This window comes from Capricornis sumatraensis, chromosome 15 (assembly GCF_032405125.1).
Source record: "Capricornis sumatraensis isolate serow.1 chromosome 15, serow.2, whole genome shotgun sequence".
NCBI lineage: Eukaryota > Metazoa > Chordata > Mammalia > Artiodactyla > Bovidae > Capricornis > Capricornis sumatraensis.
In genome coordinates, this window is record NC_091083.1 from 46,014,744 (window position 1) to 46,030,460 (window position 15,717).

Here is a 15,717-nt window from a genome sequence, read left to right on the forward strand (position 1 = left end):
AGAAGGTATAATACCACATCGTGGCTGCTTTCTGAAGCTGAGAATGCTGTATTACTAAAAAAAAAAAAAACAAAAACTTGGACCTGCAATCAAAGTAATAAAAACTGAAGGAAAAATCTGGCACCTTACCTTTGTTCTTACAAAGAAGGACTTGTCTTCAGTCTCTACGAGGTGGAAGAGGAAGGTGCTGGAACACGCCTCCCTCACCACTCGCTCCAGCTTGACGCGCAGGCTGGAGCACAAGTCGGCCACCAGGTCCTCGTAGGAGGCGGGCTGTGGGCTGCAGACACACAGTTCACTGGGCATGGCTGCTCCCAAAGCCACAGGCGGCTCCGTGTCCTGGACCAACTGGCGGCTGCTCAGCATCACCTTGTTGAACTCGGCATACTCACTGAGAATGACAGCAATGTCGTTGCGCGAGTCTTTCAATGTACTGTTGTATTTCAGCTTGTGGAGGTGGAAGGAGGCGGTCTGATTCTGGTCTGAGTTTGTGAGGTGATTTCTACCATGGCCACACCCCTTCTTCCAGGAGGAGGAGCGGTCCACATGGTTGGGCATCTGATGCACGACTGTCACCACAAGAGGACTCCTGCTTCGGGAGGTGGGAGGCAGCCCTGGGCATGTGGGCATTGGGGTCCCAGGAAAAGCCCCGGTGGTGACCTGGGGTGGAGGTTCCTTTGGAAAGGCACCGCGCAAAAGGGCAGAATGCCGAGCGGCTCCCATCTTCACAATTTGTTTCAGTTTGTGTGCAAAACGCAGGTGCTCCAGGTCTAAAGTGTTCTGGGTGAGGTCATCTGTTCCCTGCCAGGTGTCCACCCAGGAGCTGAGCAAGCCACACGGGACCGTGCTGCTGGGGCGCCGCCTCAAGCCATGCAGGGTTCTTGGTGTGTCTCTGAGCTCTCTGGTCACGGTGAAGTTGGCATAGCTCCTGGGGACCCCACAGACATCTCGGATTTGGACGTAACAGGGCACACACGTAGCTTCCTTCTTCAGTCCACCCAGCCAACTTCTGGGAGGAACGCTGGTCTCCAGCCCTGGAACCTGGCTCACGTAGCCCCAGTCATGGTCATCACTGGTGTTCAGGCTCAGGAAAGCATCGTAACTGTCTTTGGATGCACCTTCTCTTTTCCCGGTGTGGCCATATTGTGAAGCACGGGACTCTTCTGTGCTGTATCTGGGGTGTCCATACTCACCCAGAGAGTCCTGATCTGAGTCTCCAGAAAGGGGTTCATAGTAGATGTCAGAGATCACGCCCACACCCATGCCTCCGCCTGTGCCTGCTTTGCCCGCACTCACACCTTGCAGCTGCTCTTCAGAGACCCCACCAACAGGAGGTACACCAGATCGGGGAGCAAAGGACACAGAGGGCTCTGGACTGGCACTCTTGCTGTGGGCTGCAGTACCTGGGTGAGCATCAGCCTGCAGGTACGTGGGGAGAAGTCCGCCATGGAGCAGATCCCATACTGCACACGGCGACCCCTCCTGCAGCAGACAGGCTGACTCCTGTCTGCCTTGTGGAGAGGTGGTGAGCAGCTGGGGGCCAGCACCTTCTGGATCCACAGCTCTTCCCTGTAACTCGGCTGCACTATCCTCACTGTCAAGCAGGTGGGTCATTCTGACAACCGGGACTTCCTGTGTCGGGAACCCTGTCCCCGTGTCTCTGGGGCCTGTGCTGTTTGCTGTGGTAGCCCCGCCTGAGGGGAGTGCAGGCTTGGGGAGCTCTGGGTGCCCGTGGGTCTGCACACCCTCAGCTCCAGCAACTGGGTCGGAGCGCAAGGACTTAACCAGGATGTAACAGCATTCGTGTGTTTTCACATCACTGCTCAAAACATCTTCAGGAAGGCTTTGAGTGCTGGTCACCACAGCACCTGGTGTGGCTGTAGAAACAAACATGTCAGCAGAAGACTTGTTTTCAGGGATCTCTGCAGGACTGAAAGGCTCACTGGTCTCCAGGACACGATGATGTGAGTGGGGGCTGCAGGTCTCCACACCCGTGGGCTGCAGTGGGTATCCTGATGATACCAGGTTTTCAAGAGAATCTCCGTACGTGACACTGCAGGCAGGCTGGGTTACCGTGGCATCGCAATCTGGCCCCTTTCCTGAGAGAGAGAAGCCCTCCCCACATTTACTTGGGCCAGTTTCCTCAGTGACGTCACCAGGAAGGATTAAGAATCTACCTTTTCTTCCTGCGTGGTTCTGTAATTGTAGAGGTGTTTCAGCACAAAGCTGCATCGGCTGTACCTGAGCTGAGTTATCCTGTTCCACTGGATGGGTGGCAGTAACAAGAGAACTTTCCTTTTCTGTTTCGGCCAAATCTGACTTGACCTCGCAGAGCCTGGTGCTTTTCTCACCAAGTGTGTCACAGTGTTTCAGACCACGTGGAGATGTGGCCTGAGCTGGTGGTGCTTCTTCCACTGGTGCCTGGGGGTCAGGGCTGGAAGCGGGTGACACTTCTTCAATCAAGGAACTGAATGGGAAGTCAGAGGCAAGGTGAACTTCCTCCGCAACCTGCAGGGTACACGTTTCTTTAGAAAGTATGAAAGCCACTGTCTGTAAATGATCACCTTTTCCCTCTTTGTTTTCTGCTGGTTTCACAGACGTGTTAGCAGCAGAGTTCACGTCTCTGTTTTCTATGAAAGGAACCTCTTTGGACATGAGTATTTCCTCTGCCATCTCATGAAGGTCTACGCAGGGAAGCGGGGCCTCCTGCGGTTGCTCCACTTCACCAGTGGGCGCCTCTTCCCTAAGACTCATGGGTGGTGATAGGGTGAGAGTGAGGTCAAGGTTGGAATCCTCCTCTGATACCTTGAGGCTGACCTCTCTATTCACAGACAGGCCTGCTTCTTTGGTAAATGTGGAATTAAATGGTTGAAAACTAATATTTTCACTGTTCAGACCACTCTTGTCCTTCTTTAGTTCTGAAGAGCCACACAGAGTATTCCTTATTGATGCGATGCAGTTAAGGGAATCCTTTTTTCCCAAGGGGGCAGACGCTGACGATGGGACTACTTCAACCTGGGACGGCTCTATTATTTCTTCCGAAGAGATGCTCAAGAGATTCTGTGTTGGGAGAAGGAATTCTTGAGAGAGTTTCATTTCTTCTCTGGGTAACAAGTAATTTGAACTTTTAGCCAATGGTAATGCTTCTATTACCATGGGATTATCAGATGGTGAAGGTGAGCCTGTCGCAGCCTGTCCCTTCTGTAAGGAATATGTTTCTTCAGCAAGTGTCTCTCTATGCACTGAGGAGGCATGGAGGTACTGAGTGCCCTTTTGTCCTGACACTGCCAGCGAGGGGTCTTCCCGAAGGCCCTGCATCTGTGACTTTTCATATGTGGATACAGGATGTCTAAGGCTTGCAGCAGGTGACACCTGTTTAGTCAACTCCATGTTTAAGGCTGTAGGTTTGTCAGCTCTGTTGACAGCTTCTGTCTGTACTGGCATGTAGGCACTTTTTTCCAAAGTGAGTGTAACTGGTTCCAGATTAATCATCACGTACCCCGTATCACCCTTCCCCTCCAACAATGGCTGACATTCTTTGTTTATGGGGCTGCTACACTGCGTAAGGCCCTGTAGAGCATCTGCTTCTGTTTCCTTTTGTGCATGAAAAATATCAACTTTGCTCTCAAGGGTGCTATACACAGGCTTCTGGCAAATCATTGATGGACTGTTGATCTCATCATAAGTCTTGGCAAATGTGGTTTGTGGGGCAGTATCATTATAAGAGGTCACTTGTGTGTTATCAAGAGGCTCAAAGGTTTCATCTTCACCAGGAATAGAAAGTCCATTAGCTTGAGTGCTTCCAATGCTAGGAAGCACAAGATCGGAAGTCTCCAGTTTACCTGATGACTCTTGTTCAGCTTTCCCCCTAATTATCTGAAATGATTAAAGCAAAAGAAATAAATTAAAAAAAAAACCAAGAGTCTAAAATACATAATTTTTAAAAAAGAATTTACATATGGGAAGAACAGACAAAGAATGATTTTAGCTAGCTCTGTCCTTTTGAATCTTCACAGGGCAGAGATCAAGCAAATCCCTCTCTTCTTACATAGGCTTAAAATACACTGGAGAGAGAGATTTTTTTAAAATACACACATAAAAGCTCCAATAAACACTATTCTAGGTAAGACACAATAAGTATTATTCAGCTCAGAGAGAGTAAGTAATTGGCCCCAAATCACACTACTAAAAAGCTACATAATTATGGCTGGCTCCTAGATCATCTGACCCTTACGATTCTTTTCCTATTTTCACTTCTTCAATCAGGATGGTAGATAAGCTCCAACAACAGACAACATGGGGCTTGAAAACTTAAGTTTCTGGCATTATAATCCTGTACAGAGTTAGAGAATCCACTTTCCTAAAAGAAATCAGTGCCTTGTTTTGAAAGTGATTTTATGTATAAAAGAATTTCTTCAAAAATAATACGAGCATTTTTAGTATTCAGCTTTACTGACCTCATGATTATAAGAACAGATGAAATTCTGGCTTTCTGGGCTTTCCTGGTGACCCACTGTTGCAAACATTTCTTTCTGTTCATTCTGCACCCAGAGCTCCAGGCCTCTCACAGGAGGAGACTTTGTGAAAGGACGCAGGGGGTCGGCGCCAGGGCAGGACACCTCAGCTGCATGGGCTCTGGGAGCCTCACTGGCCTCCAGCAGAGGGTCTACGGAGTACCTCTCTACTCCGGAGGGCTCCTCGATTTCACCGAACTCAAATGACTCTAGTGTGCGATTTATGGACACGTATTTTGCTGGGTTGCTGTGTTCTACGACTTTCCGGGACGACCGCACAACTTTGTTCTGTCTGCTATAAAACAGAGCCACCCACATATGCAGCAGAAGCTTCACCTCTTCCACGTTATCCGGTAAATCAGTATTCCAGGGCCTGAGGGTTCAAAGAAGGAACAAATGAAAATCATTGAAGATGACTCTTTTAGATGACTGTCATATCATAAAGCAAGTGCCTTCATCATTAACAGTTTTTATGTTTAGTTTTCTTTTAAAAATTACATGCTGCTGCTGCTGCTGCTAAGTTGCTTCAGTCATGTCCGACTCTGTACGACCCCATAGACGGCAGCCTACCAGGCTCCTCAGCCCATGGGATTTTCCAGGCGAGAGTACTGGAGTGGGTTGCCATTGCCTTCTCCAAAAATTACATGAGCATGAAATAAAAATAAGACAAAAATGAAGTTAATTAACAAATAATTACAATGCATCTCATCTCTTCTTTTTACAGAGACAGAGCAAGGAGCTGGAAATCAGAGTTTTAAGTGACTTCTTTCAAAACACAAACTCTGTGAGTGGAAGAACCATGATTAGAACACAGGCCTTCCCGCTCTGAGCCTGGGGCTCTCCCCAAATTCAATGTGAACTCTCCTGGGACAAAACAGACACCTTATGTGAATAATGGCTTCTGTGACTTCCCAAATCCTCATCTCCTGGCTTCTGGAAAGTCTGGCTAACCTATTTCTTTTTTAATTCTACATGTCTAACAGTTGGGAAGTCTGAAGATTAAAGTAGTCAGGCAGTTCAGAAGAACTGCACTATTTTCAGATCCCAGCTTTGAAGACACTCCTGAAACCAGAAGGGAGACAGAACACACTTCTGGCCATGTGCCAGGCCAAAGAGCAAGTGTAGTGAGTCAGAGGGGGTTACAGAGCAGGGCTTCAGTGAGGCAGGGTTCAGGGAAAGGAAGTGACCCTCATGAGCAAATGCAGGCTCTTAGGTGTGAGCTGGTCCTGGAGCGAGAGGAGTCCGAAGGAATTCAGGGCCTTGCACAAAGCATCATTCCCCTGCCATGAGCTGAGGTCACAGGCCAATGCTCACTGCTAACAGCAATAGCCACTGTTCAATACCAGCCTGTCACCATGCAAACCCTCATCATATGGCTATTATTAAACTCATGTTAAAAACATTGCCCACAGACTGTCATCCTTCCCAGGGGTCATCTGGACACTGGTGAGAAATGCAGACTCTCAGGCCCTACCCTAAACAGAGTCAGAACCCACAGTTCAGTGAGCTCCCAGGCTGAATATCAGGAAGGGCCAGAAGTGCTGTTCTGAGAGCTGGGAGAGCCTTGACTCCATACCGAGGCTGGTCCACGCTCCAAAGCCAGTGCTTTTAGCTCTCCGCTATTCTGCCTTGGTCCCTAAGGAAGATTTCTAGAAAAACCCCATGAAAACATGCTCATTCACAGCAATGTGACCAACTTGACAAGCTACAAGTTTTATTTTTTCAATTATTTATTTACTTATTTGGCTGCACTGGGTCTTAGCTGAAGCACATGGGATCTAGTTCCCTGACTAGGGATTGAACCTAATCCTAATCCTGCTTGGGGAAGGAGGAGTCTCAGCCACTGGATCACCAGGGAAGTCTGCAAGTAATTCTTTAAATGTTTTTTCTGGGATTCAGTCTGCAAAGCATTATTCCTTTACCTCACTATTTTCCACCACGATCTTATTTACATATTACAATTCAAGGACCAGAAAGACTCATGAAGGAGCATCTCAATGATCCACTGCTCACTATTACTCCGTATTTACTGGATTTTACACCCTTCTTTCTCCCTCCTCAGACTGAACACAGCATCCCTTCTCCCTACATCGAGTTATCTACCCAGTGTCGCCCCTACTCACCCATGCAGTGCTCTGACCACAGTCTTCTCCAGCGGGTTGTTGGTGTACTTGCTGTCTAAGCTGAAAGAGTAATCTGCTTCGCATGTGAACGTGACCTTAAAGGAGTCGTCACAGCAGAACACGGTGTGTGAGGAGCAGCGGAAGTCATGCGGGCCAGTGGGCAGAAACCTGGCCCTGTGCCTGAAGGCCAGGGCCATGGACAGCTTCTGTAGCGGGGACGTCAAGTTCTGGCGCAGGAAGGGTATCACCTTCCCCACAGGGGTCCCGATGTCAGAGCCTTTGGTGCCGCTCTTGGCAAAGGCCAGGCCTGGGCTCCCCCTCTTTGAATGTTCCGCGAGGAGCAGGGCGTAGGAATGCTCCGCAGCCACAAAAGAGCTCTGGCTTGCATCGGAACTCTCGTGGGTCTCCTTGGGAATTGCTGGCTGGGCTTCTGCAGGGGCCCAACTGCCAGGACCCATGCTCTCTTCCTCTGGGCTGACTGTGGGGTCTGATGACAGACTACTCTGGTCAGAGGATGGCTTGGGTAACGGCCCACCTCTCTGACTTTTAACTCCTCTGTGGTATTCGTGGTCTGATGTCCCACACAAAGGCTGTTCTTCAGAAAGTGGAACACTGTTTTGCGGTGGCTCCAGGGAGCAGGGGAGGTTTCTGGGCTCGGGGGATGGCGTGCTGGAGGTAGCAGCACTCAGAGCCAGGTCGGCCAGCATGTTAAGGGCCTGGGAGTCACAGCCAACAACGGAAGTTTCAGTCGGGGCTTTTGGGGCCAGCGTGACATGTTCTGGTTGGGCTGTATTTATACTAATAACGTCTTGACCACTGGAAATTTCTGATTGAAGCTGTAAAGCAGTTTCTCCTTTGGCTTCAGTGTAAAAGAAAAAAAGATATATAACATTTGATTTCCATAGAACTAATTCTTTTTTGTACTACTATGGCTCAATGAAAGTTAACAGCTAAGGGGACGTATTCAAGAAAAACCTCTTGGTATGTTGCAAAGTTTGTATTAAGTTTTTATTATCAGACTGAGGTCTTGTCCAATTCCCTGAGGCTTTATAATGTGTTTACCAGAAGAACCAGTTCTAGGGAGTATGCATATTAATTAAAAAAAAAATCACCCTTTGAAACTGCATGTACTGATCTACACATAAGGCATATTGCTCAGCTAGAGAAACATACAAAGACAAAAAAAAAAAAAAAACCCAAACAAGAAAACAAGACTTCTGCCTTCAGAGGGCTTACAGTCTAGTGAGAATCTAAGAGTTTCTAAGTTTAAAGTATATATTATAGAATGTTAACATACTTCCTTAGAAATCATTTTACAAAAATCATTTATTACAGAAATCACCTAAGTTCAAAATAGAGATGATTTTAACCATACTGATGTTTAATTATATTATGATAATAAAATATGAGAACTGTTTTAAAAATATTCTGAATTGCCAATTAACTTCAAGTTTTAAAACTTCAGTTTTTACATTGAAAACATTTCCTCTCTACTCTGCAAAAAAGCAAATCTCCTCATCTAATGATAATTCTTTCAGCAGATAGTCAAATCTCCCCATGTGCCTCTGGCCAGAAAACACACACTCAGGTGGTTTACTTGCCTTCTCAGCCTTCTTAAAAGCGGTTATCACGAAGGACAAAGCTCACAACAGTACTAGGCAGTGAGTCCCTGTAGCAGGTGGCTGGATGGACAGAAAAGCCAACTGTGCCCCTCTTTATAATTAGAAGTAGCAGGTCTGACATGAATTACCAACCTGTCTCCAAAGGCCAGTGACAACACGTTTACAGAGGAAACTCTAGCTTATGAGGTCATCAAACAAAAAGATCAGAACGTGTGTATGGTGAGGAGGGTGGAATTAAGCACTGCCCAGTTTTTATTTAACATATAAAGCTCCAAGGGAGTAAGGTGGGAGAAAGTGACCCAGAGAGTTGTCTCATGAACCCCCTGGGTGTACTGGAAACACGAAATCCATTTTAGGATCGATGTGTCTGCTAACAGTTCATTCTACCCTTTAATACCATGGCTCTTACACCGAGTGTCATTCTGGATAGAATCAAGCAAAAGAGTCCATTTTAATAAATATGTGTCATTTCAGGTAACGGAGAAGGCACTGGCAACCCACTCCAGTACTCTTGCCTGGAAAATCCTATGGACGGAGGCGTCTAGTAGGCTGCTAAGAGTCGCCGCTAAGAGTCGTGTCACTTTCCCTTTTCCCTTTCATGCATTGGAGACGGAAATGGCAACCCACTCCAGTGTTCTTGCCTGGAGAATCCCAGGGACGGGGGAGCCTGGTGGGCTGCCATCTATGGGGTCACACAGAGTCGGGACATGACTGAAGTGACTTAGCAGCAGCAGCAGCAGCAGCATTTCAAGTAAATCACTTGTACTGACTTGTTAGAGGTTTTCAATTCATTAAAAATACTCATTATTTCTTTTAAGAAATTAAGATGCCAAATGAATTATAAAAATAGAGATTTCAATAAATAAAAGCTATATTGAAAACTTTAAAAAGGACCGAAAACTATTAGTTTCAGTAACAAAATGACTGAGCCTTCTTAAACTCTAATATTTCAAGTAAAAGAAATGAAGCAGATTAAGACATGAAAGAAAAATTAAGACATTATTTAAAAGGTGGTAATCTTACAATTTTAACTTGGAATATGGCTGCACAATGTATACAGACATTTGCAATACAAATCAGCCTTTTCCTGAATGCACATTGTGAAAACTTTGCATTTTCTGCCAATAACATCATATACCTCCTCCCACTAATGGACTAGCCTGCAAGTATCTGGAGGCCAGTTCAGCACAAGGAATTCTAATGACATGGCAAAGAATACAATGCATTACCTATGTGTCTATGCTCATCCTGTCTACAAACTAATTGGAAAGTCAGGACCAAGACACACTAGATAACTGGATGAGTATGAATGCAATTCTTTAATGTTCTCAAAAGCCCAAAAGGAACTGAAAAAGGAGAGATGAGTGCAGATCAGAACCCCAGGAAACGCCTCCATGTGACTGAGCTGAGCACTGGTGATGCACAGTAGTGACCCCAGGTGCGGAATGTGGGAGACCGGCACAGGGAAACGGCAGGGGAGAGACGTGGAGCCCTGGGGAGACTACTTTGTGACCGCCTGGGGCGACAAGCAGACTCTCTATAGGCTGTACAGTGATGAGATTTCAGAACATCTTCAGTCATAAACAACTTTGAACAAACTGAGGAAAGGGACTTCCCTATAGGTCCAGTGGTTAAGACTCCGTGCCTCCAACGTGGGGGGCACAGGTTTCGCTGCAGTGAGGTGCACTTGAAAACTAAAAGAAAAAAAAAAAAGAGGAAAGAAAAAACCAAGCTCATCGGTAATACCATCACATCAACTAAAGTTTCCTTCCCTGAATTCCACCTAAGATTTTTTAAAAATCTAAAGAGAGATAAGAGAGAAAGCAGAATCATGAGATTAGACAGAAAACTGATAGGATTACAAAGGTATGAGGAAATGAAGGTATTTCTAAACAAGAAACAGCACCACATAGCACAACAGAGTCAAGACTGAAGACCCTGTAAATGGCGCAGGTCTTGCCAAGTGGTGGGGGCTGCACTGCACTCAGAAAGCGTGAGCATGAGAGCGGCGTGGAGCGAGGTGAAGAGCCAAGGCCATGATGACTTGAGAACTTTCCAGTGATGAAGAGCTTCCAGCAGGTGGAACACAGAAGCTCACATAAGGAGATTCCGTTATCCTCTTCCACAAATGCAGAAGTAAATAAACTTAATGCCTTTTAAGACCAAATACAGCCTTCTAGATTCCTGACTGCTTTGAACCACCTCTTTACAGTTCCCTCTGGGGAGACTTATAACCTTCTCCTTTTTATAACTGATTATGGTCCAGGAAAGTACTGCCATATGCTACCTGCTTGTGAATTTAGTCGCTTAAAAAGACCATTTATACTTTAACTCTGGTAAACCGTTCCTGTTCAGGCTTTCTGCAAACTGAAAAGTAGGTTTTACTTAGTAAAGGCACGAATCTTCACACTTTCCTAATTTATTCACGATAGGAAACCAAGTTACTCGTCCTGTCAGAGTCTGAACTACAGAAGACAGCAAGAACCTGACGGACATCAGCTGATCTCATACTGGTCAATATACTATCTTGCAACCTTGATTAGTCTGTATTGTGGTGCTGAAATATATAGGAAGTGTGTTTCTTACCAGGTTGTGGCTGTTCTCTGAGTCTTGGATTCTGATTGCCTTTTACTGTATTTACCCTCTGTTTTTGTGGAGATTTCTTCATGGGTGGCTTAGCCGTTGGAACAGGTGTGTCTGGAGAGGGCGCTCGTCTCCTTGCCCTTTTAGCATTCGTTGCCACTGGAACATCTTTAGAACTAGGAGCTTCTTGGGGTTTCCTATCCAGTTTGGTTATCTGTACAAACTGTGCAGTCAGCACCTCAGCACCTTATGCAGAAAAGACACCATTTTTTAAGGGGTGGGGGCTCACATATTTATCAGCATAGCTTTCTCCTTTGATTTCTTTTGTTGTGTGGGGGTTAACTTTAGAAATGGGGAATAAAATATAAAATTTGGGACAGTTCATTAACAATTTTTTTTAAACAAAGCAAGAGTTAACAAGCTCTCACATAAGTATAAAATTATGAACTTGTTAAGTTTGGTCTATCTATCCAGATTAGAAGAAAATATCAGAGTAATAACTTTATAAAAATAAAACAATTAAAAAAATTCCATAATCTTTGCTGACTGATGTAACAGATAAGGCTGAATATTCTACTTCACAGCACTGGGACAAATAATTCAATTTACCCAAAAGCGACAGAGGTCCCATGAAGTGACGTGGTTGAAACCATAAGCACATTGCAGAGATGAGACTGCAGATTCACAAAGACCTTACATGTTTTTCTTCACTACACCTAAATATTAATACCAAAGCCTTAACACCCGCCTGAAAAAATCACCTCTTAAGAGAAGATGGAGGAAGGTACACTGAACAAAATCCTCATCTGATTTAATTCCCTATCAACCTACTACCCTTATGGCAGAAAGCGAAGAAAAACTAAAAAGCCTCTTGATGAAAGCGAAAGAGGAGAGTGAAAAAGTTGGCTTAAAATTGAATATTCAGAAAACTAAGATCATGGCATCTGGTCCCATCACTTCATGGCAAATAAATAGGGAAAGAATGGAAACACTGAGAGACTTTTATTTTTTTGGGCTCCCAAATCACTGCAGATGGTGACTGCAGTCATGAAATTAAAAAACAGTTGCTCCTTGGAAGAAAAGCTATGGTTTTTCCAGTATTCATGTATGGATGTGAGAGTTGGACTATAAAGAAAGCTGAGAGCTGAAGAATTGATGCTTTTGAACTGTGGTGTAGGAGAAGACCTGAGAGTCCCTTGGACTGCAAGGAGATCCAACCAGTCCATCCTAAAGGAAATCATCCCTGAATATTCATTAGAAGGACTGAAGCTGAAGCTCCAATACTTTGGTGGCCACCTGATGTGAAGAATTGACTCACTGGAAAAGACCCCAATGCTGGGAAAGATTGAAGGCGGGAGGAGAAGGGACGACAGAAGATGAGACAGTTGGATGGCACCACTGACTCAATGGATATAAGTTTGAGCAAGCTCCGGGAGTTGCTGATAGACAGGGAAGCCTGGCATGTTGCAGTCCATGGGGTTGCAAAGAGTCGGACACGACTGAGCAACTGAACTTACAAAATGCTCAGCTTTACTTCTCAGGGAAAGAGCTAAAGGTGGAGGGAGATGAGAAAAAAACCATTAATGACCTGCTTATATCACACATAGCAAATGTTTCAATGCTTTAAGAGTTGAAAAAAATGTTAATAAATGTTCCCTGTGAAAACTGTTTTCCATACTGACTATATAAAATTATCATACCTATGAATGTCTGTAAACATTTTAAAATCACATCATATAGAAAATATTATTTCTAATTGTGAACAGAAAAATGATACTAAACAGTGTAAGAATGTGATGGTTATTAGTGAAATGTAAAAAAGAGACCAATTTCATTTTATGTTTCTGAAAATTAGAGGAATAAGTGGTTTTTAAAAAAGCTTTAAGGCTCTCTTAATGTTGAACATTTCCCTGGGTTTAATTATTTTCTTCCCTACTAAACTAATAAAGGCAACAGAGCAGCATAGTTTTGTTTGTTCCAGATTAAGACTTCTGATTCTACATCAGTTACAATTTTAAAAATTTTGCCATAAAAAAGGCAAAATATAAATCAAGCAGGAAAATGAAAGTGAAACTGAAAGTCACTCAATCATGTCTGACTTTTTGCAACCCCATGGACTATACAGTCCATGGAATTCTCCAGGCCAGAATACTGGAGTGGGTAGCCTTTCCTTTCTCCAGGGGATCTTCCCAACCCAGGGATCTAACTAACCCAGGTCTCCTGCATAAAAGTGGAAAATGATTAATACTAAATTGAGAAGAGAAAGGAAACAGATAAGATGATCAAGACGAGGGGACATGTAAGATCTGCATGGGCAGGAAGTGAACACCTCTCATGACCCAGGTCCTGGGAGGAAAAGGGGAAACACGACCCTGCAGGGACCACCCTGCTTATCTGCATCACTCAACAGCATGTTTCTCAAAATGCGCACAATAACCCATGGGTGGACTGTCAAATAAACCTAGTGGGCTGCAACCAGAATTCTTTATTAAATGAAACAGAATATATCAGATTATACTGCACAAAGTTAGGGTAAATGTTTTCTGAAATTTCTGTTTCAGTATGTATGCATTTGTGTGTACTAGACTAAAACATAAAACACATTTCTTACAGTGGATGAAATTTAAAATGTTTTGAGAAACAGTGACAACATATATGTTGAATTACAGATAATATATTTAATACCTTTAAGTAAAATCATATAGAGAAGAAAGCCAATACGGCCTGGAATGTTTACGGACAGTGCATGTGTGTCTGCTTCATGCTGCCCTTCTTTCCACAACCTTCTTAACACACACACCATTTCTCAAACTATAATTGGTCAGAAATAACTATTTGTTAAACCAAAGGGTAAAATCTTAATTATCTAGGATCCTAGGGGATCCACACATCTCCAGTATTTCTTCTTTAGGCATCAAGTGTTAAATTCACAACATGACAGACAGGGCTGGCTAAGACACATGCTCATAAGCAGCCTCCCGCTTTGCCTGCTATCAAGTACAGAGATGATGGGGAGATGCCTAAGGGGCCCTGGCCACAGTCTGCTCACCCTTCTCGTAGAGAACATGGAGTGTAAGTTCCCTCAGCTCAGTTCAGTTCAGTCACTCACTCGTGTCCGACTCTTTGTGACCCCATGGACTGCAGCACGATAGGACTCCCTGTCCATCACCAACTCCCAGAGCTTACTCAAACTCATGTCCATTGAGTCAGTGATGCCATCCAACCATCTCATCCTCTGTCATTCCCTTCTCCCGCCTTCAATCTTTCCCAGCATCAGGGTGTTTTCTAATGAGTCAGTTCTTTCCATCAGGTGGCCAAAGTATTGGAGTTTCAGCTTTGCCATCAGTCCTTCCAATGAATCTTCAGGACTAATTTCCTTTAAGCTCCCTAGTTTAAACAAATACACTACACATATCTGAGGGGGCTCTAAGCCAGAGTTGTGCTGTCTGCTGTGCTCTGCTGGCTAAAGTGCACTTGACTGACACTAAATGGCTCTGGATGTGGGGTCCTACTCAGTTTTCAGGGACAACAAAACCACTTGTGAACCGTTTCTTTACATACATCTCCAGGCCACTGGACATGGTTTCAGTTGGTCCGTACCAGACAGCAGGTCCAGGTGACCACCTTTAGAACACACCAAGGGTTAGAACTCTGCCCCAGGATGCTCTGATTGTGGAGGCCCAGGTGGACCCTCTTTAGATGTGCTCAGGCCGTTACTCAAAACTTTCTACCAGTTGCTCTTAGTGTGCCTGATATTAGGAGATCCTGTCCAATCTGTCCCAGGGCAGTTCAGAAACTCAAAGACCTTATTTCTTAGAAAGTTAAGAAAATAACTAAGTGGCAACTGGAGCAGTTTTACAAGTGAATAAGAGCTCCTGGTGGGCAGGCTTTTGTCCTGTTGACTTTCACCTGTCACCTAGATCAGTGCCCCCCAGCTCTAGTGTGCTACCAGCCACCGGGAAAGAACTCCTCCCAGACGCCACCAAGCTATGGTTCAGGACTGTCACACAAGGTGGGGACACAATATCTGAAAACCCACATGATGTGCTTACCTCTTTTTCTCCTCTGAGGAAACTGTCCTTTGACTAGCTTGAGAGTTGTGGTAGAGGCGGGACCCTTGTTTTCTCCAGCAGGAGTCCTTTTGGGGAAGGGTCGGTACAAGCTCACCCTTTTACTCTGTACCATGGGCAGCGTGCTTGCCTTTCTCTTGGGCTGCACTCTCAGATTTGGCGCTAGGCTCAGTGGGACCAGAGCTCCCTGTCTTGCTTGAAACACATCTTCAGAGTTATTTCCAGTTTCTGTATCTTTTCTTCCTTCTGCCTCTGAGTCACGAAATTCAGGATCTGGAGTCATCACTAAAGAAAAGCCTGCATCGCATATCCCATCTGAAATACAAGGAGACTGAGGACGCTCTGCCAATAGACCTAACACAGTAGACACTCCCAAAATGTACCCGCTCGCATCTGAAAAGTAAGACTTCAGCTGAGTTAAAGACTGTAAAGGGCACTTTTCAGCTGGAGGAGTCAAGTCAAAACCACTGGACACTTGGCCAGAGAAGCCAGTTTCTTTAAATCCGTCCTGGGAAGCAGCAGTCACTGGAGGGCTTTTGTTCACCTTGGACAAGTCTTGGAAATTATGCTTTATTAATGTGTTTAGAGAGATTCCTTTTTCAGAAAATGATTTCTTTGCTTCTAGCAGGGCACAATTGAGGGCAGGCAAAACAGGCACCACCTTCAATGAGATGTCGTCTTCAACTTTCAAGTCTGTCAGACCTAAAATATATATGCATGTATTAAAAACCTGAACTTTTGTTTCCCAAAAATCATGCAGGAAAAGAAATGCTTTATATTACAAAATTATAGGATGGTTAAATAT

General features: G+C 44.8%; 1 protein-coding gene across 1 annotated transcript in view; it reads right to left on the minus strand.

The window, feature by feature from the left end:
* TASOR2 (transcription activation suppressor family member 2) overlaps positions 1 to 15,717 on the minus strand; it is a 67,787-nt gene that overhangs the window by 6,279 nt on the left and 45,791 nt on the right. Inside the window, exons 16-20 of the mRNA XM_068986764.1 lie at positions 14,895 to 15,605; positions 10,846 to 11,088; positions 6,638 to 7,496; positions 4,458 to 4,887; positions 130 to 3,876 (exon numbers count right to left, since the gene is read on the minus strand). Of these exons, the coding sequence (XP_068842865.1) occupies positions 130 to 3,876; positions 4,458 to 4,887; positions 6,638 to 7,496; positions 10,846 to 11,088; positions 14,895 to 15,605 (5,990 nt within the window). The remainder of the gene's footprint in view (positions 1 to 129; positions 3,877 to 4,457; positions 4,888 to 6,637; positions 7,497 to 10,845; positions 11,089 to 14,894; positions 15,606 to 15,717) is intronic.